At 52.2% G+C, this 20,928-nt stretch overlaps 2 protein-coding genes across 13 annotated transcripts in view; both read left to right on the forward strand.

The window, feature by feature from the left end:
* The window catches only part of ENTPD1 (ectonucleoside triphosphate diphosphohydrolase 1), a 42,915-nt gene extending 40,177 nt beyond the window's left edge, over nt 1–2,738 (forward strand). For all 12 annotated transcript variants that reach the window (XM_080401092.1, XM_080401094.1, XM_080401095.1 and 9 more), the window contains 3 exons: nt 134–253; nt 453–590; nt 746–2,738. In XM_080401092.1, the coding sequence (XP_080257218.1) occupies nt 134–253; nt 453–590; nt 746–952 (465 nt within the window). In that variant the 3' untranslated portion in view covers nt 953–2,738. The remainder of the gene's footprint in view (nt 1–133; nt 254–452; nt 591–745) is intronic.
* Nucleotides 2,739–2,874: 136 nt separating this feature from the next.
* Nucleotides 2,875–20,771, forward strand: CPN1 (carboxypeptidase N subunit 1). The gene is made up of 9 exons (XM_080401101.1): nt 2,875–9,415; nt 12,414–12,610; nt 13,286–13,441; nt 13,928–14,110; nt 15,647–15,758; nt 16,465–16,604; nt 16,905–17,004; nt 18,535–18,653; nt 20,504–20,771. Exons 1-9 carry the CDS (start codon nt 9,193–9,195, stop codon nt 20,633–20,635), a joined length of 1,362 nt encoding a protein of 453 aa, XP_080257227.1. The 5' UTR covers nt 2,875–9,192; the 3' UTR covers nt 20,636–20,771.
* Nucleotides 20,772–20,928: the final 157 nt, after the last annotated feature.

A 20,928-nucleotide genomic window follows, 5' to 3' on the forward strand; every position in this document is an offset into this window, starting at 1 on the left:
TACGTACTTTTGTGTGTGTGACATTGCTTCTTATATTGCTCTATCTCTAAACAAGACCATTTTCTTTTGTGGGATTTCTGCTGTCCTGCTCATGCTGAAACCCAGTCAGGTTAAAATACTCTTTCTCCTTCAGGCTTTTTCTGCGTTCTACTTTGTGATGAACTTCTTGAACCTGACCAGCGAACAAAGCCCCATTGCCCTGGACAAAGTGACCAGCACCATTGAGAGCTTCTGTGCCCGGCCTTGGCATGAGGTGAGCAGTGCTTGTGGTAGTGGGCTGATGCTGCCATGTGGCCAGAGCTGCTGATGTTTTTCTGTAGGATAAGTGGCTGGGGATAACTTCCAAGGCAAAAGGGGGAAGATCCCCCCCAGCACCAGCAGTGGATGTTCAGGTGCAGGCTGGAACAGCAGGAACCTGTGATTAACTGCCTGGTGACTCCCTCCTTCCCTAGGTGAAGGCAGCGTACCGCCAAATAAAAGAGAAGTACCTGAGTGAGTATTGCTTCTCTGGAGCCTACATCCTCTCTCTCCTGGAAAATGGCTACGAATTCACGCAAGAGAACTGGCAAAGGATCCACTTCCTTGGAAAGGTGTGTATCGTGGTGGGGAGGGCTCTACCCCAGCAGCTAACTTCAACCTCTGCTGCACAACCCGGCCCTTTTTCCCCAGGGGTGCCACTGCCCTGGCAATGCTGCAAGCATTCCTTGCACCTCTCAGTGCCGATTCCACTCCTCTCCCATTTCAGATTGGCAGCAGCGATGCAGGCTGGACCCTGGGCTATATGCTGAACCTGACCAACATGATCCCTGCAGAGGAGCCCGCTGTGCCCCCTCTTTCCCATGGCAGCTACGTGGGGCTGATGGTGCTGTGCTCCCTCGTGCTGGTGTCTGTGCTCTTGTTCGCCTGGCTTCTTTTCCACAAGCCCAAGTGCCTGCAGAAGGGGATTGTTTAGGAAGAGCCTTGTGGGGAGATGGGCCAAGTCCCCCTGGCCGCTCAGGGCTAGGAGACCCCAGCAGAGCAGGCTGAACTGCAGAGACCTTCTCGCCTCTCACTGAAGCTACTGACTGTGTACAACAAGGGCATTTATTTCTTCTGACTCACACTTGCACTGACAGACATTGGGACATCAGGCTCGCCACCTCTCTCTGACAAGGACAGACAAGCAGGTGTCCCCTCCTTGAATGGGTCATATTCTCATTCAATGAAACTTTGCTGCTTGTTGTTTTTTGCCTTGTGCACAGCATTATAGAGAGAAAAGCGGCAGCAATCTTTGGGAGCCAGTGCTCCTGCAAGGGTAATCTCAGGGTCACACATCCCACTGAGCTCTTGGGAGCGATCACAGACAGGATGATCCTGCTCCTCCTCTACTGAAGTCGGTCCCGAGAGCCCTTCCTGCACCAGCACACCTCTGCTCGCCTGCCCGCACCCTGAGCCCTCACAACCCTACAGCTGGGTATGGCCATCTGCACCCAGCTGGGCCCCAGACACTGGCCGGGCTCCCAAATGCCACTCTGGGAATAGAAGGGATGAGGATGAAGAAACCGAGTGTGCTGGTGGTTGTCAGCCCTTAGCTGGGCTCTGGTGGCTGTCTGCTCATTTTGCAGGTGGCAAGAAGCCTCTTTCCCATGTCTTCCTGATGTTGTTGCTGGACCAAAGCTGGCTCACTGTTACACTGAGCCATTCCCATGTCCCTAGGGTACATCAAGACACGAGTTCCTGGCCAGCCATTGCTGACTTTACAGGGACTCTGGTGTGATCAGCGTGCCTACAGGTATACACCCACTAAAGCAATCCAGAGTCACTATGCTGATCATACAGCAGCCTCCAATCGAGGGAAAATGTTTATTAGGTCGTGTTCCTTTATAGACAGCTGGCAGCAGTTAACCGTCATGAGCATGCACAGATTGAACCACTCTTTCTGCCAGCAAAATCAGTGAAAATTTGCCTTTCCTTCCCTTATGGCTTAGATTTATCCGTGACCGTAAGACCCAGGGCTTAGTGGATGTACACACTGCAGCCCATGTTATAGTACACAACGAGGGCAATGCCACTGATCAGGTTTATAAATCACTTTCTTCCATTATCCATTCCTTGGTCAAAAAAAAAAAAAAAAGAAAGAAAAAAAAAAAGAAAAAAAAGGAGAGGTAAGTCAGAAATCCATTTTTATAAAAACACTTGGAAACCACTGGTGCCTGTCTACCTCCCGTGAAATCTTGGAAATCTATTATCATCACCTGTAAGTGCTGGAGGCCAGAAGAAAGCAGATATTGTGGAGAGAAAGGCATGACAAGTACACACCTTCACCTGTTTCCCAAAGCAGAGCTGTAGAAGGCATGAAGGAGATCAGGATGTGCAACCCCAGTAAAGTCTTCTCCTTTAGGCAAGCACACAGAGCTCGGGGTTTTCATGGTCTCCCAGCCTGTCCCTCTGCACAGTGCAGGCTGGAAAATGTCCCCCAGTTATTTCTACTTCATGCTTGGAAGTAGGAGCCATAATATATTGAAGGACCTAAAGGTAAGGGAAAAATCTACTCTGTCTTGTGGTAAGACCTTTGGGCAGCTCATTGTTCTTCCAAAAATCTGTGTCCTATTTTTTCTCTGAATTAGCTGGCTTCAGCTTCTGTTGGATCTTGTTCTGCCCGTTTCAGAAAGACTGAGTAACCCCCTGCTGTCAAAATCCCTTTTTCCTTGTGGTGCTTGCAATTCATCGTTTTATCTTATTAAATAGATTGAACTTTAGTCTGTAAAGTGCTCTGTGCTGACCTCACTTGTAGCTCTTGACTCCACTTTGAATATTTTTGTGTATTTCTGAAATCTGGACACCAAAGTTTTCAGCAGAGGGTGTTAGAGTTGCTAATTGTGTATATGAAAGCAATACCTTCTGGTTTTGACCTATACTCTATGTTCCCCATTTGTATATCTCGGGGTCAGGTCTTCTCACTTAAAGGAAGGTTTTGGGGCTGTTTTGTCCAGTTGGACTATTGCAACTTGGTCTTTTTTGCAGTCATTGCATTCCAGAATGGCTGCTGTGTCACTTATATCACTGTCCCTTACCGTGAGCCGCTTTGCCTTCCACGTGGCTCCACTGAAACACGTACTATTCAAGGAATATTCCCCCAAGCAAGTGATCCAGATCAACCCACAAATGATGCTTCCTGATACTGTTTGTCCATTTATCAGGTCTTGTTTTATCTGCAAATATATGGAGATGTTGGATTCACCTGGAGGTGGAGTCTTCCTCCTGTTGTTTTCAGCAGACAGGTGAATGGGAGGTTAACAGCAGTTTTCGGTCAGGGCTGGAAGGCAGGCAGCAAGAGCGTGTGTGATCAGAGCTGCTTCAGCTCCCAGTCAGCCCCACTTCCAACACACCCATCCTGTGCTACCTTCCTTGCATATGGAGTCTTTGTAGCAGAGCAGGTGTCCTGTAGAAGCTCCCCACACGAGCTGGTGCATCCTTGCTCCCCATGAACAGTGTGGAAACCTGCAGAATCATAATTTCTCTCCAGAGACCTCCTCAGGGATCTGGCAGCTGCTTAGTTGTATCTGTGATGCTGGAACTGTCAGATCCATTGAGACACTTCAGAAGTTGGTGCAGAAACTCCATGTGGAAATTGATGTGGAGAGAATGCCTGTGCCAGTCTGCTCTTCTGGTCTCTGCTAAGGGTTTATGCCAAAGGGAAAGATCAAATACAGAACCTGGGAGAAGAGCCTTAGCAATGTTTTATATCTTTATTGCAAGTCCCATAGTATTAATGTTGTTAGCTCTTAATTCTGGAGTCAGGTAATCAGCTGGTATCTTTGTTTACTCTCTCCTGCCTTCTCTTGGTTTTTTGGGGGTTGGGTTTCATGTTCTTTTTTAAAGCTGTAAATGCGACATGGATGCAACCTAAGGGCCCAAAACTAAAATAAATACAAAATACGTTACATTATTTTTAAACCTTAAGACTTTTAGACCACATTTATAAGTCAGTCTTTCCAGAGCTAGAATTCTAAAGTGAGACCAGACATGTTATTTAAAAATCACTTGAGCAGGCTGAGACTCTGGGAGTTGGTTGACTGATGGCATCCTGTCCAGGTGAGACCCTTGCACATCACTGGCTGTACTTGAACCCTCCCAGAAAAGCATATGATTTTTTTCTCCTCATTTCTCCTGCTATTGCAGGATTCTACCCATGGAGGCTACTCAAAATACTTGGTCAAAGAGTTCAGGTTTAATGAACATTCATTTCTTTGCTTCTGTGCTGCATCTGACACAGCTGTATGGAGCTCAAATGTGTGTTCCGGAGCCACCCAATGCATGTGTGAAGGCCATTAATGACAGTGGGGGGAATTTCCAAATATGCCCGTAATATGGTCTCACTTCTCTTGTTAATGCAGTTGATCTGCCTCACTGATAATTATCCGTGCCTTATTTCTAATTTGATAGCTTCTGGCTTTAATTTCCAACCATTGGGTCCTGCATAGTTTTGCTCTTCTGCGTTAAAGCATCTTTTAACACCTGATGTTCTAGTCTTGCAAATATTTGTTCGCTGATCAGCTCTGCTGGGCTGCTGAGATTCCAGCCCTTGGTCTCTCCTATTTTGCCACAGGAAGCCCTGAGGTGTGTTGCAGCAAGGTGGGATGAGCGTTTCTCGTTGGGTTCAAATATTGACTGGTCTGTTTTTGGGAAGGCTCCTTGCAGGGGGGTGTGATAGCTTTGCAGTGTACAGAAGCAGTATGGTCTCTCTGGGACTGATGACTTCCACGAGCTCTCTTGTATTCACCCAAGCATCAGGTGTGAGGCAAAACTATCAGAACTTCTCAGAAGAGAAAGGCTGGGTGTCCACAGCACGCTCATCTCTTTCAGAAAATAACCAGTCCCCGCCACAGGCTTGAAGTACCCTTTGCTCTCCTCACCGACACAGCCAGCTCTTCTCTGTGCGTGGGCTACAGCTGATTTCTCTGGCCCTACAGCAAAGCACACTGCAGCCTCCACTTGGAAGAAAGCTCTCAGAAGCGGGGCCATCACCTCTGCGGTGAGAGGCTGATTTGCAGTGTTGGTGCTGGCTGGGGCTCCCCAGCTTCTCCAAGAGCAGCTCTCAGCTGGACACATGCCCCCTCCTTCTCCATCCCAGTTCTTCCCGTGCTCTGTGCCAGGGGACGTGCAGGCTCTGCAGGGCTGCCAGTTGCGTCATGGGGCTCAAGAGCCTGTTCAGGAGGGGCTGGGGGGGACACACCAAGGACAACAGCTCCTGCCAGCTGGCCCATGCACGTTCTTTTCGCAGCTCAGCCCAATGAAATAGATCTTCATTTTGATGCACGCACAAATCTCTGCATCCTTATCACAATAAAGAGTTCTGAACTGGTGCCAGAAAAGTTTTGCACTGCTTTCCAGAAGATGGGAACTTGCCAGTAGTGGAATGGAGCTCCTGGCACTAAACATGGAAAAGTCCCGGGATGGGATTTCCTCTGTTGCCAGTTCCCTGCTGTTCTCCTGGGTTAGATCTGAAGTTCCCGGTGGATGGGCAGCATCCCCTCCTGGCAGGGAAAGGCACTGTGGTCCTTCCCAGGCTCCAGGCACCTCACACGGGTGGTCTTACTCCCAGGAAGGCTGCTAGTGCCCAAACCCATCTTTCCTTGCTTTAGCTTCACTCTGACCTCCCCAAAGGAGCTTGTTCTCCCCTGCCGTGTGCTGGATAGCTGCAGTCCTCTGTCCTCATTTTCCCTCTCCCTCCCACAGGCAGCACCACTGGCATCATACTGGCACTGTGAGCCCCCCAAAGCAGGTGAAGGGCAGGAGGCCTGCGCCCCACGCTCACGCTGACTGCGTGCCTCTGCATGCAGCCGCAGCTGTACCTCTGCCAAGGCAAACATGCTTGTCATGGTTCATCGTTTTCCTTTCAGCATGCACTCTCCCCAGTTTGCTCATTCTTACAGCTCTTAGCTTGGAACTTTCCTCAGATTTTCCAATCTTCCTCTGGTAACAATACAGCCAGAATTAAAACGAATGCACCAGGTGGAGTCTTTCCATGGCCGGCTCTGGAGGAAGCAGCTCCTTGCTGCCTGTGACCCTTGGCAGCACCACGAAGGAGAGGATGGGGCTCGCATTCGCGTTCCTCTCACTCTCACCACCGTGGCACAGAGCATTCCTGTTCGCCCTCTTTCTCCTGCTGCCTCAAGGTCTCTCCATCTTTGAACATCTAGGGGGGAGGGAGGGGGATGATCCATCCCAGATGTATTAGCTGCATTTTCCAAATTAAGTCTTTGTTTACTTCCTGTACTGTTTCTAAGAGCTAATGTCTTATATTGTTTGTTTCTGCTTTCATCAGTGTTGTTCAACATGTCCAAACTTATTATTGGCTTAAAGCTTCATTAGCATGTTGTTTTCCTAGAATGTAGTAAGAGCCACGCTAGGTCAGATCGGACAGGCAGCACACTGGCGCTTGTCTCCAGCTGTGCAGTGGGCAAGAATTGAAATGGATAGTTAGGGAAAAGGTATGAGCCTTTGCTTCTAGCCACCAGGGTGTAGGAAATTGGTGATCAAGTGATTGCTTCTGGATCTGCATAATTAATAGCTGTAGGTGCACCAGTTCTCTGCACTCATTTAACTTTCAGCTTAGACAAAGTAATTTCATTGTGCCTTACGTGCAAAATCATTTCCTTTTATTTGATTTAAACCTGCTGCCTGATAACAGATTGCCTTCATCCCTATGCTACAGATAGCGCTGACTAATTCTGCAGACCTAGTAGTGTGTGAGATGTGTTCTTCGCCCACCCCAGGTTTTGCTCATGGCTCCTTTTTAGGATCTAACAGTCTGGCATTTCTTTTTTTCCTGTTGTTTCTCACATCAGCATTGCTTGTCTCCATAGGAAAGTGAGAGCTTGTTGCATGCGTCCCTTGGCAGCACTGCAGCTTCAACTCCGCCACTGCTGTCCCAGGCTACTGAAAACAGCCTAGGAAGGCAAAGGGGAGGGGGGAGGCAGCCCAAACACGGGATTTGTGCTATTTTACTATAGCCCTGCCTAGTGTTCTCCGACTGCCAAGTAACACTGGCTAGTGCTGGAAACCTGCCCACCTCTTTTGCATTGCCTTGGTTGCTGAAAGCGGGGAGAGAGAAGCTCCACAGGAACCCAGGAGCCCTGGGAGCACGATGTGAAGGAGACGAGGGCATGTCCCTCTGCTGTATGGGCTGCCAGCACCACAGAATACCACCAGACATGGCTTGCTCTAAAGATAAAAGCTCCCATACCCATGCTAATTATAACTATACCCATGCCCGCCATGCCCCACCACAGCCTCGGCTAGTTTTGCTTGGTTTCCTGCAAGTGCTGGGAGAAGCTGGACCTCCAGCACAGTTTCTTGTTACCTGATCACAGATGGCTGCAATGCCGTGCCAGCTCCTGAAGCACTGACAAGTGAGGATGAAGTTTAATGGGGAGAAGTGGTTATTATGACTACTGTTAGCTTTATGTATGTATAATCTCCTTCATTTTCTGATCATGTCTTCTAAAGATATTTGTTCAAAACCAGGACTTTTACACTTTTTTTTGATAGGGGCCATAACTGAGAGGAGAGCACTGTGCAGTTGGGGCAGAAGACCAAGAAGGAACAGAGACAAGGACAGAAAGGAACACTATGATGGGACTGGGGTAGAAGAAAATTGGAAGTGGGAAAGCCAGCAGCAGGCAAAGCCTTTGTCCTCCAGCCTGCACTGTTTGCGTTAGAGGGTATAAACAGCATCTCTCTGGTTTTACCAATTTTCTTCCTGGGAAACTGAGGCAGAAAGGCAGTTGGCAGCCAAAGCAGGTGTGGAGGACAGGTAGGAAAGCAGTGGTGCCGGGCAACACTGGGAGAGGATGCTTTGCTGGGGGAAGAGGCAGCTAGAGCAAGCCTTGTCACAGGGGTTAGAGCAATGCAGAGTGGATGCGCTTCAAGGATGAAGGGAAGGCAGGTGTTTAGCATGGCACCAGGTATCCCGAGAAGCCCATTTCTGATGGCAGGAGGAGCTCCTTTCTAGCATGACCTGGGCAGAGCAGCGTGGCATGCTCATGTTACCAAAGGGAGCCTTTCTCCTGGCACGTGCAGCCGTGATGGTAAATCTTTTGGCTCTTTGTGCTCACATTTGGGCTCTGTGAGGGGTGTCCTAATGAACATCTGTCAGAGCTGCTGGAGTTTTAGTCCCACGAGGTAAGGCTGCCTCCCGCGGCTGCCACTGTCCGTGGACAGAGCGCAGAGACCCTGAGGTGGGTGCTGCCCACCGGCGCAAGGATGTGCGTGGCAGAGGGGTGGAGAGGAACCAGCTTCCCCCAAACCAGGAAACAGTCAGCAACTCTATTCAGACAGCAGGGCATAGTCACCTGCCTTTACGCCGTTGGGCTCCCTTCTGCTGCCAGTTACCCAGTGCCTGCGGGGCTCATTACCACGCCTGGTGCCGGGGCACAGCGGGGCGGTAGCGGGGCTCTAAGCAGCGCTCTCCGTGCTGGCACCTGCTCAGCAGACAGCTCCCGCATCAGCCCCCGCGTCGCCCTGCCCTCCCTCCGCGACGCGCTGACCCGGCGGGGCGGCCGGTGCGGTGCCTCTGGCTCTCCCGGGAGCGGCGGGGCGGCCGGTGCGGTGCCTCTGCCGGCGGCCCCCGGAGCCCCTGGCGGCGCCTCCCTCTGCTTCCCCAGGAGACGGGGCAGGGGAGCAGGCGCGGCTCGGGGCTGGCGGCCGGGACCCGGGGAGGAGCGGCGGGAGCTGCCGGCGGCGGGAACCATGCGGGGCCGCCCCGGCGCTGTCCCCACGCACCCGGCTCTCGCCCCGCGGCCGGGCCCGGCGCCGGGCACCCCCCGCCCCCCGCCTCTCCCCCGCCCCGCCGCTCGCCGTGCGCTTGGCAGCCCCTACGCCCTCCGCAGCCAGTTTTCCAGCCCTGCGCTTCTTCTGCGGTGACAGCCAGTGGCCGCGGGGGCCTGTTTGCTGTCCGGTTAATAAGTGAGCCGGGGCGGGGGGAACTTCCCCGACGGCGGAGAGCGGGCCCGGCGGGCGGGCGGGCGGGGGGAGCATTCCTGCCCCGCGGGGCCCCGGCGCGCCCCGCTGCCGCTGCCCCCCGCCCGCAGGTGCAGGGGGCTGGCGCTCGGGAACTGGAAAGAGCTGGTTGGAGTTTGCACTTTAAGCTCCCGGCTGGGAGGGAGCCGGGGGCTGGGAGCGGGTCTGGGCGCCCGGCGCCGCGGGAGGATGGCTCGGTGGCTGCGGTCCCTGGCGGGAGCCCTGCTGCTGCTCGAGGGGGCAGCCGCCCTCAGCTTCCTCCACCATCGCTACGAGGAGATGGTGCAGGCCCTGTTCCGCGTGCAGAGCCAGTGCCCCTACATCACCCGCATCTACAGCATCGGCCGCAGCGTCGAGGGCCGACACCTCTACGTGCTGGAGTTCAGCGACTACCCGGGCATCCACGAGCCCCGTGAGTAGGGGGGGATGGGGACGGCTGTTCGCAGAGGCCAGGCTTCGTGGCCATGCTCCCTGCCACGCGGCACCGTGGGGGCACGGGGCCGGGGGTATCTCCCTTTCCAAGCAGGAGCCCCAGCGATGCTGGGGTGTCAGGGGATGCCAGCTCCAGCAGGGGCCGCGGCGGCCAGCCCTGGGACGCTCAGGCAAAACCCACATGCATGCACCACGCTTGCCTGAGCTGCGGCGTGGCCCAGGCGCGTACTTTGGACAGAGCTCTGATTTTTCAGTGCAAGCTAACACGAGCACCCAGGCACGTCCATCCCAGCACCCCACCTGCCCTGCCACCCTCTCCCTCCCGAAACAGCATTGTGCAGGTGGGGAGAGGCAGCACCCACCCTCCATCCTTTGCTGCTGGATAGTGGCAGGAGGGAAGAGTTTGGCCCTTCCTCCGCCAGACCCCAAAGCTGGGGGGACAGTGAGCGAAGGACCCCAGCAGAGCGGGTGCTGGGCTGCTGCAGCCCCGCCATCCCTGCCAGCTGTGCAGCTCCTGTGACAGGCGGTCTCAGAGGTCTTTACCTGCTGCCACGTGGCCCTGTGGAGCCTTGGCAGCAATGGCCCCTTGAGCTGCTGCCCGTGCAGCACGGAGACACCGCCGCCAAGCCAGACCTTGCTGGCAGCCAAGTGCCCCTGGGGGAGCGGGGACCAGCTGGCTCTCCAGGCTGTGGGCTCCCTTGCTTCCCTGCCTTGTGCCCCTGGGCTGCAGGTGAGGACAGGGCTCTGCCTGCTTTTTGCAGTGTCTTTTGCCTTTTCAAATCCTGAGTGGTGTGGTTAAATGTAGGGTCTGACAAGTCCAAGCAGCCTAGTCCTGTGGAAAACTGCTGGCAGCACTGCAGGGGTGAGCAGGACCCGTACCTGTGCCCCCCTCAGCAGAGTAACCCCCCCAAACCTCACAGCACCCCATGCCTGGCAGCAGCTTGCCCAAGTATGTGCTGCACTGGGGGCATGTTGCTCCCCTCCTGTGGCCCAGAGTATCACCTTCAGGGATGCTGGGAGGCAGCACGGGTGGTTTCTCACCATGGCCACCTTCACACCAGCCCCGTTCAGTAGAGGGAAACCTGCATAGTGCTGAGGACACCTCAGGCACCTCCACAGCACATCAGGGGCTGATTCAAAGCAAGGAGTGAGCAACAGGCACTGGCAATGCACCACTGGATTTTAGACTTGCAGGACCACAGGAGAGCAGCTGGAAGGTGACCAAGATCTCCCCTGCCCCAGGCAGGCAGTGTGGACCTGTGGCCCTGCTTGTAGCATGGGCCACCCTCAGGCTGGCTCTTTCAGCTTGTAGTTCAAGGACTTTGGGAAACTGGGTTCCCTCGAAGGCCACAGAAAAGGAAGCCTAGAGTCAGTGAGCTTACATGCAGTAATTAGGGCTTATGTGTCCACGTGGATAATGTTTAGGGGTCTGCATATCAAAAAAGGCTGACGAGTCCTACTGCAGACTCAAACAAAGCAGAAAAGGAGAATCCCTGCTGAGACATTATTTTTTTTAAATAAATGCTGCACATATCCCCAGGAAATTTTTATAGTTTTTATAACTGGATTACCTAATTAAATCAGTTCTCATGTCCCTGAAAATCTAACCATGTCAAAACACGTTGCCCACCTGTGGTGTCCAGTGCTGAGGCATAGCGATCAAAAGATACAGAAAAGCGAAATCTTTTGCCAAATTTAGATATTTTTTTTAGAATCTATTTTCAGCACGTCTGACTGCAGTGTCTCCTTCCCACACAGTGAAGGTGCAGGGAATTTTGGACATGGGGCTGCAACGCGTTTTACCCTAGGGGTCCTGAGGCTGAGGGCAGCACGCTGCCACTGCGAGGCTGATCGCTGCTGGGGGCCAGAAAACTCACAGTGCAATGGGAGTCTGAAACTCTGGCAAGCCAACATTTGTAATGACAACCTATTTTTTTCCTGACCCTTTCATGTGAAAGTCAGGCTCCCTTTTTAACTGAATTCCCCTTGTCTCTCGTCCTGACCTGTGCTGACTCCAGCGTGCAATGGGACATTTTATTTTCCCACAAGTAACTGCTTTAAAAGACCCTCTGGGAAAGTGTAACCTGTCTTTCATGTGTGCTGCCTCTCTTTCAGCAAAGCAGCGAGTCCTGCTCTGGGCACTGTCTGTGGTCTCTAAGTCTGTTTTTCAAGACCTTATTTTTACCAAAGTCAGTGGCAAGAGATCTTTTGGCTCATATTGGAGCTGCCTGAGGGACAGTTTGATCCATATTCAACTCAGTTGCTGAGGGTTTGTCCAGGCTCTTGTCCCTGTCCCTTGAAGGTGAGGAAGCCCCTAAACCTTTTCCTTGGAGGCAGGTAAAGGGGAGGGAGAGAGGAAACCACTGCTGCCTCCCACCAGCACAGGAGTCAGGGGCTGACAGCAGCAGTCAAGGCAACCGTGTCCTGCCAGTGGAAGAGCACAGGTCGCCCCAAGCCAGGGGTTGATTTTTTTCCTGCAGAGTAATGAAAAGCTCCTTAAAGCATGCAGAGCCAGGAATGTGCCATGCTGGTGAGAGGCACTGAAAGCAAACTGTGAAGGGCAGAGGTGGGAGAAACGGCCTGTCCCCTCCACTGCCACCCACTGCAGAGCTGGGAGGCCCCGTCACCCTGGGGCTCGGGGCAGCAGCAATCCTGCCCGCACTCCCTGCTCCCTCTGTGCTGCCTCTCCCAGCCCAAGACCAAACACCTGCAGATACATCCTCTTGTGCGCTCCGAAGGTGAGCAGCATCCCAATGGAGAGCCTGAGCTGCTCCCAGGGATGCTGTGACAAAACAAAGGGGAGCGATATGAGAACCATGCTACCCTCCATTGTTGAGGTTTGCATTTTTCAAGGGAAAGGGCCGTTTCACACCATTTATCAGGAGTCTCTTGGGTTTGCCCAGGCTCCCTGCAGTAGGAATTGGTTCTTCCCCCCATTCCAGCCCTGGCTGATGGTATCACTCTCTTGTTCTCTCCAGTGGAGCCAGAGTTCAAGTATGTTGGGAACATGCATGGGAACGAGGTGCTGGGCCGTGAGCTGCTGCTGCAGCTCTCTGAGTTCCTGTGTGAGGAGTACCGCCGGGGCAACGAGCGGATCACCCACCTCATCCACGACACACGCATCCACATCATGCCCTCCATGAACCCCGACGGGTACGAAGTGGCTGCCAAGCAGGTACCAGGCAGCGATTGCCTCCTCCAGTTGGGTAGAGGCAGAAAGCCCTTCAGATCCCTGCAGGATCCCCTTCATTGTGGCTATGGGGAGGGGACATCCTTCCTTTCCATGCCCTGCCAAATTCGCCCCACTCAACTGGTGTTGCTGCTTCTCACCTCCATGCCAAGGGCTTGCGTCGTGTGTCCTGCCACAGGCAGCCCTGGCAGGTGATGGAGGAAGCTTCCTACATCTGTCTTACTTTCCCCGGGAGTTATTTGTCACAGGAGGGTCACTGCAAATCCCCTGCCCCAGGCTGGGGAGGTGGCAGCTGAATGCCCCTGTCGTGAGCAGGCAGTGACAGCAGGGCTGGGAGGGAAGCCCTCTAGTTCTCCCCCAGAACTTCACCAGTTCCTTTATACTGCTAGAACTCAGAGAAATATTTTATTCATGGCTCTTTCAGTTGAGGCAAATTGTTTATTTGGCTTGTGCTTTGCTCTGTCACCCTGGAAAATGAAGATACTGTTACTGACCTTCCCTGTCAGTGCAATATTCTTTATTCTTCTGCCAACAATAACATGCATGTTGTGACTCAAAGGCACTGAAGTGCCGTTACGATGGCCGGTCCCTGCCGCCCTGACACTCAGCCTGCCTGCGCCCACCCTGTACTCACCCCCGTGATGCACCTTTGCCCTGCAGGGCCCAGACAGCAATGGGTACTTGACGGGGAGGAACAACGCCAATGGAGTGGACTTGAACCGCAACTTCCCTGACCTCAACACATTCATGTACTACAGTGGGGAAATCAGCGGGCCAAATCACCACATCCCGCTGCCCAACAACTGGAAAAGCCAGGTACCAGTCTGGGATGCTGTGAGAGCTACAGCATCCTCTTAGAGTGGCTAAGCGTGCAAGCTAATATGCTCTCCTTTGGCTTGCAGTGCTTGTCTCCTTCTCTATGCCTTCTGCCTGCAGAGAAACAATGTAATCCTGTCCCATATCACAGCTTCCACCTCTGCCAGGATGAGAGGCTGGCACCACAGCCAGCTTGGGGAGAAATCTGCAATGCACAGGGCAGAGGAGGTGGCACATGCTGGCTAACACCTGTGCCTCAGTTTTTGGGGCCGTGCCGGGAGAGCTGTAGCAGCGCATGCACGGGGGGAGCCTGCTCTGAGTGTCAGTGCAGGCAGTGGAGAATGGAGGAGGCTGCAAGGGCTGAAGCAGGCATATTGCAGGGCAGGATCTGACATGACTGATCATGCTGCAATCCAGCATGGAGCAGCAGCTAGGCCAGAGCTGGCTGAGCTCTTCTCCCTGTCCCCATCCTTCTTCTCCTCACAGGTGGAGCCAGAGACGTTGGCTGTGATCCAGTGGATCAGCAGCTACAACTTCGTGCTCTCAGCCAATCTCCATGGTGGAGCAGTGGTGGCAAATTACCCCTACGATAAGTCTCAGGACCAGCGGTTCAGGAGCCACCGGCGGACAGTCAACACACCTACCCCTGATGACAAGTTGTTCCAGAAGGTGAGCACAGCCCCAGCAGGCGAGGGCATTCCTGCAGCCTCGGCAGGGTGCAGCATGTGAGAGCTGGCACAGAAGTCTCTGGTCACTGCCTCATGCAGGAGCTGAGCCAAGAAACATGTTGGACATAACATTGGCAGACTATGGCATTTCTGCCAGCCAACAGCTCGTGAGCCAGGTTCGGGCAGTCCCACCGTGATCTAGTCCCACCACATGGACAGGCCAGTCTTAACTCTCAGGAGCCCCTTCCTCATCCATACCGTGCTTGGGTTCCCCATAACCCCAGTATCACCAGTGTCTTCAGTACCATCCTGCTCTTCCAGAGCTGGAGCCTGCCCCCAGCTTTGCTGCACCATTGTAACGTGTGTATGGGTTTTTTCCTAGAGGTGTGGCAGGGTCTGGATGGGGGTCTATTGAGAGCAGGATAGAGGAGGTGGGTGCCCAGCAGGGACCTGAAGAATAAGAAATACAACAAAAAGCGCACCAGGAGCATAGGCAGACATCAGGGAATGTGTAGGTCTATGCTGCTGATCCTGCTAGCACTAGCTGAAACCTGTGGTTTTTCTCCATTGTTAAAATGTCCCAGAAAACAGTGCCTTCAGTCACTGCTTCCATTAGGAAATACCCAGCACAAGAAAAAGCAAGTCTGCATTAGAACAGTTAATGAGAAAAATAAGTCTGAGCTGGAGTTCAGCCTCCTCTGGAAGGAGAGGCTGTGCAGGGGCTTGCCAGGACCTGCTGGGATTAGGGCCGTGCTCGGACCCAGATGTAAAGAGGCTGCAGTCTGGGGCGTAGGCTAATGATACCCACATAGCCTCAGAAGTCAGAAATGTAGTGAAGTAACTGTTTTCCTGCTGACAGAACAAGATTACACCAGCATCTGAACCATAATACAAGGGTATAGAGTTTGCATTAGAAAATGCAAACTCTGGTCTCTCTTAAACTGTGTCTTATGCAAAGGACAGGCTTTCAGTGCAGTGGCCCAATTTTAGCCCTGCCTTCATGTCTAAAAATAAGCAGTAATTTTAATAAGGGCAATAAACAAGTGGTTGCTAGAACCAGTGAGTTGCCCAAACTCTTTCCTAATCCAAATTCCCATGATATATATGGCATTTGCATCAGGGCTTGTACTGGTTATTTTTCCTCACATATCTTCTTCCCCTGTTAGTGCCATTTGCTGTGTGGGGTCCAGCTCCAATGGGGCTGGGTGCCCCTGTGTGGGCCCAGTGCCCTCCACTCCTCCTCATCTCATCAGGAGCAGGGCAGAAGCCACCTGTGCCATCAGCAAGCCTCCAGCTTGCCAGATTTCTCCTCTTCCTTCTCCACCTTCATTTGCATATGTTTTGTAGAGGTCCTGACCACCTCGTATTATGGTATTGTGTTTCGTGGCAGTAAAATGCAGGAGCTGTGTCCTGTCTGACTTCACTCCCACACTCCCCAGCAAAGCCTGTGTGCGAAGGAGGATGTTTTGCCCAGAGCTGGGCAAGCTCCCTAGCTATGTGGGGCTGGAGTGGTGACCACCAGCTGCTCTCTCTCTAGCTGGCCAAGACCTACTCGTATGCCCACGGCTGGATGCACCGTGGCTGGAACTGCGGGGACTACTTTGCTGATGGCATCACGAATGGGGCATCCTGGTACTCACTCAGCAAAGGTAAGGGCTGGGCACCACCCACAGCAAGTTGCTGAGCTGAAGAGAGGTGAAGGGATAGGTGAGAAACCTCAGGATGGGTTGGAGAAGAGCTGTGGTGATAGCACCATGCCCATTACTAGACATCATTCTGAGGTCTACATCTCAGACCAGGAAGTGGCTTGGGAAGACTGGAAGTGGCTTGGGAAAGAGCCACAGAAATAGCCAAGATCTGTAGAGACCTGCTGTCTGCTGCTGGACAAAGGAAGCATTAATCTGTTAGCATATTTGAAAATGCTGTGGTGTAACTCCATGAAGACCCAAAACTGTGACCAAAGGGAAGACATTTCTTGTAGCTGCTGGCTCCTGAAAAATCTGATTAAGAAAGGTACAATGAGGAAACTGAAAATCAGCAGTTTAGGGTAGAAAAAAAAATTGAAGAGGAACTGGAAAGAGATACATAGCCCCTGTGGTACCCAACCTCCCTGAGCTTCTTGAAGGCAGAGTAGAGGGTGATCCAGCTGAAGGAGAGAGTTGGGCAGCCAAAAGGGGAGGGGGCTGCGTAGAGAAGGCTCTAGTCACACTGTCATGGAGGGAGGAGGATGCACCTGCAGAGCAAAGAGGAAAAGCAGTTCAGTTCTGGCTGAAGATAGGGGCCAGGATGCCTGGACATGGGACTGGGGAGGGAAGGGAGCCTTGCATTCCCCTGGATGCTGCTTTTCTCTTCCAGGCATGCAGGACTTCAATTACCTCTATACCAACTGCTTTGAAATCACCCTGGAACTGAGCTGCAATAAATTCCCCCCTGAGGAGGACCTGGAGCGGCAGTGGATGGCCAACCGAGAGGCCCTTGTTGCTTTCATTGAAGAGGTAGGGGGGAAGTCCTGAGACCTACACCTTTCTGCAAGCCCCCATGGGCCCTGATAGTAGGGGACCAGGAGGCACTAGAGGTGGAAGGGAGGTGGTCCTGGAGCTCGCTGGGTGCTCTAGTTGGTAGCCTTTGGGGATACTGTTGTGTCCTAGACTGGCTGTGCCAGGGAGAAAGAGGAGAGCCAAGGGCTTGGGGAAAGGTGGGGTTGTCACCAGGGCTCTGCCCTCTTCCAGTGCTCAGCAATATCCTCTTGAGCAAAGGAAGGTCCTTGACCCAGCAGTCTGTCTCCCTCCCTGCAGGTTCACCAGGGCATCAAAGGTCTGGTGTCAGATGAGAACAACAACGGCATTGCAGGAGCAGTGATTTCTGTCCAGGGAATCAGCCATGACATCACCTCTGGTGGGTTGTCAGTCCCCTTGCATGCTGTCCCTTTTGGATACAGCCTCTCGGAGGCTATCTGGATATGTGGGAGGAGGTTAGCAGGCAAGGCTGTAATATGTGTGGCCAGCATGGTTTGCTTCCCAAAAACACTAGCTGTGAGAAATGTTCCCTGTGCATCCTGGACCAGGGAGGTCTGAGGAAAGCTTAGGAAAGAAAGAGGTGAGAACTGGATTGCAACCTTATTTTAAAGGACTTCAGAAAGTCAGCTACTATTACCTGAAAGAGAGAGAAAATGCATTTGTATATATCCAAAGAGAAGACTGAGGGAATAATCTACTCAAGTATCATATCTACACAGAGCTGAAATAGCTGATAGCAAAGAACACAATGGCAGAACAAGATGAAAGACTGAAAGTTCAAGCCAGATAAATTTAGACTGTGAATGAAGTGCCACTTTAGTTTATCCAAGTTGTGGTGGTTTCTCATTTGCTCGACAATTTTAACCTCCTTTTCATAAACATCCTTCTCCAACTGGACCAGACGTTACAGACTGGCTGCAGAAAATAGCTGATATTCCAGCTCTTCAGAGGTCAGACTGTGAAATCATCAACACTCCTTCTGGCCGTAGGTCTGTGACTCAGTAACACTCTAATACTTGGCACTTACTATGCCAGCCTGCATAGGAAAGGGGAGTGTGCAAAAGATCACAGAATCCCAGAGGCGCTGGCTGCAAAGTGCTCTCTGGGGTCTCCTGTCCAGCTTCCTGCTTGGAGTGGGATTGTCCACAACATTGCCTCCCTGGGACTGAACAGAGGGAGAAAATTACTCCCTTTGACCTGCCAGCCACCCTCCCCATTTTCCCTTGGAAGCCCCTGGCTCATGTGTGTCCAGTTAGCCCCACCTGAGCCAAAATAACACAGGCTGCCTGTAATGATTACTCAAATTTGCAATACCCATCCAGTTCCATAGATGGGAATATACTCAAATCGTCAAAGTAATCAATAATGTGCTGCTGCCTCCCTGTCCCCTGTTCCTAACCACAGCAGTACACAGGCCATCAAAGCGCTCCTGGGGCTTCCTTATGCAGGGAGAATCAGGGAGCAGCTGAACTGATGAGCATTTAAAACCCTACTGATAACCCAAACCTGGCAAAATTGTGTATGACAGGAATTAGAGACTGCATTGTGCATAAGGAGTCAGACTGGAGCTGTGATTGCCCTTGGGTCTGCTGCTGCCTGGCTGGCAAGTGCTCAGATTTGCAGCCTCCCTGCACAGGCACAGCCAGTGCTGCTGTACCATCCCCTTTCATTCGGCATTTATATACAGACTGACCGCTCCTCCATGGCACTTAATGAGACATCACTTGCAGTCTACCAATCTGAATCCAGCCTTGCAGTGTCCAGCAGATTTGGAAGGAAGGCCAAAAAATGCCTGGGTTTTGAAGGCCACACATCCTCGAGGAAGTATACTCAGCAAGACTTGCTGGAATATCTTTTGTTGTGCTCCCTGTGCATCCTGAGTGCTTTCTCTTCCCACCTTGTGTTCCAGGTGATACAGGGGATTATTTCCGGCTGCTGCTGCCTGGCACTTACACTGTCACTGCCTCTGCAGAGGGGTACCAGCCACAGACAGTGACCACAACAGTTGGCCCAGCTGCACCTTCACTGGTGAGTCAGGCTGCATAGTCATGAGGGTGTCTCAAAATGTCTTCACCAAGGGAGAAAGAAATGCAGTGGGGGATGCCTAGTGAGTAGCAGAGAAAGGAGATGGGATGTAGAGTATTGCCAGTGGCTACAGGCTGTCTGCTTTGGCTGACACGGGGCTCCCTGCAGCTCACAGAGAGGGACAGGGTGAAGGCAATGCCATGTGCCTCTTGTTTCCTTACTGAGGGCTCACAGCTGCACTGGGCTGCCATGCCAGCTCCTGTGTCCCTCTGTCTTTTGGCCATGGGGAAAGCCCCCAGCCAACTGGGGCTGCTCCTCTTTAGCTCTCCCTCCAACCTCCACACTCTCCAGGACATGATGATGTGGAGACAGCATCTGTTCCCTGAGGTCCCGTTATCCTCCTGGTTCTGTAGGTTTCAGTACTCTGCTATCATCTGCATCCTGCCTGGGCCAAACATGTATCATGTAGCAAGAGACTGAAGTTTGCCTTTCATTCCGCTAAGAGCACCCAAGACAGATGGGAACTGGGTGCCAACAAGGAACAGCCAAGCACTTTTGGGAGATGAAGTGTTCTTGACCCCTACAGTGCCTTTCTGAAGGCAGGCTGGACAACTAGAAATTGGTTATAAAAACAACGCGTGGTGATTCCTGCCCCTGCTGTTGCCTTGTGGACATGGTGGCACCACAGCCTCCTCTAAGGACCAGCAAGAACCCCCTGGCTGCGGCATCCTGGCACATCATTTGCTTCACTGCATGCACACTGGTCAGGCTTTACTGTAAATACACTGCGGTGATTCTCCCACCCTCCGTCTCTTCATCCCACCCTACCCAGCCTCTGAAGTTCTTCCAGAGCTGCCCTTTTCTCAGGATTATAAACCTTCTAATTTTCGTCCTAAATTTATTTATGGTCAGTTTATCCCTATTTGTTCTTATGCCAGTGTTTTGCTTTAAATAGCTCCTCTTCTTCTCTGGTATTTATTCCCTGATGTATTTATAGAGCTGTGAAGCCCAGTCCTAGCCTTTTGTTTTGCTAGGTTAAGCACCCAGCTCTTTGGCTTTCCTTTTAGGAATAGATTTTCCTTTTACCCTGTTGCTGTAGAGGACTCATTTGTTCCCTGATGGTCTGATTTTTGAGGTTCTCACCTCACAGCAGCCTTTTTGTGACCATTTCCCTCTGCCCCTGCAGCAGCTCCTATACCCACCATTCAGCCCATCCCTCCGCCAGGAAGCCCACACTGCCCCATTCCAGTTTCACCTTTCTGTATGGCCATTTATCTGATGCTGTGTCCTGCACATTCCTTATCCCCTTCTACCTCTCGTACCTGTTTGCATGGCTATAGTGGATGGAGGTTTCTTTCCTGGAATTTTTTTTCCTGCATCTACTGGAAGCACTGGTTGCCGAAAGACTGATTAAACAGATTTCAGCTAACAAGATACCGTTGAAAAAGGACTGTCTGTCCTAAACCATCCTGTGTATTAAATATTCACAGAGATGCAAAGCAATGCTATTTCTCTACTCTCTGGTGAGAAAAGATGAAGAAAGAGCATAGACCAGTCCCTTGCCTTTCACAGCACATCTTCCAAACCATCCTAGGACATCACATTGCCACAGGAGCAACTCTGCATGAGAAATGTAGCTGATTGTTGGTACAACATTTTCCACAGGAAGAAAAGTTTCCAGCTTATTTAAAAACTAAGTTCCCATTGTATCGTAACACTGGCTGAGGCCCCTTATTGCTTGTCTTGACCCAAGAGTCAGCTTTGAAGGCTAGCAGTGGAGGCAGGTCCTGTAGACCCCTCAGCCAGCAGAGCACACACACAGTGTTATACAGTTATTTTTGTTCTTTCTCCAGGTGCATTTCCAGCTCAAACAAGACGTGGTGAGGAAGCCCCTGGAGCGTAAAACCTCAGGCACACGCACAAACAACAAAGCCCTTCAGAAGAAGGTAGTGCCAAGAGCTACCCGCCGGGGGACCCAAAGATGAGGACAGCTCACTTGGCTGAGAGCTGGGGGAAGCCATTTATACGAGGCTTGGCTGATGACTCCAGCCAGTGAACTTTCCAACAGTCCAGCATGAAACTAGCCCAAATTATTATGATATTAAACGAGGAAGTATTTAATCCCTGAGCAAATCGTGAAGTCATTCTCAACAAAATGTGCCTGGGCTACCATTCCCCAGGCAGTGTGTCTGTAGCTGCTGAGCTCTTCTTCTGCACTCGCTCCATCTTGGAGAGCTCTGCTCCCTTTACTCCTGGACTCAGTTGCTACAGCCCCCAT

Source organism: Falco punctatus (assembly GCF_963210335.1).
Source record: "Falco punctatus genome assembly, chromosome: 9".
Classification (NCBI taxonomy): domain Eukaryota; kingdom Metazoa; phylum Chordata; class Aves; order Falconiformes; family Falconidae; genus Falco; species Falco punctatus.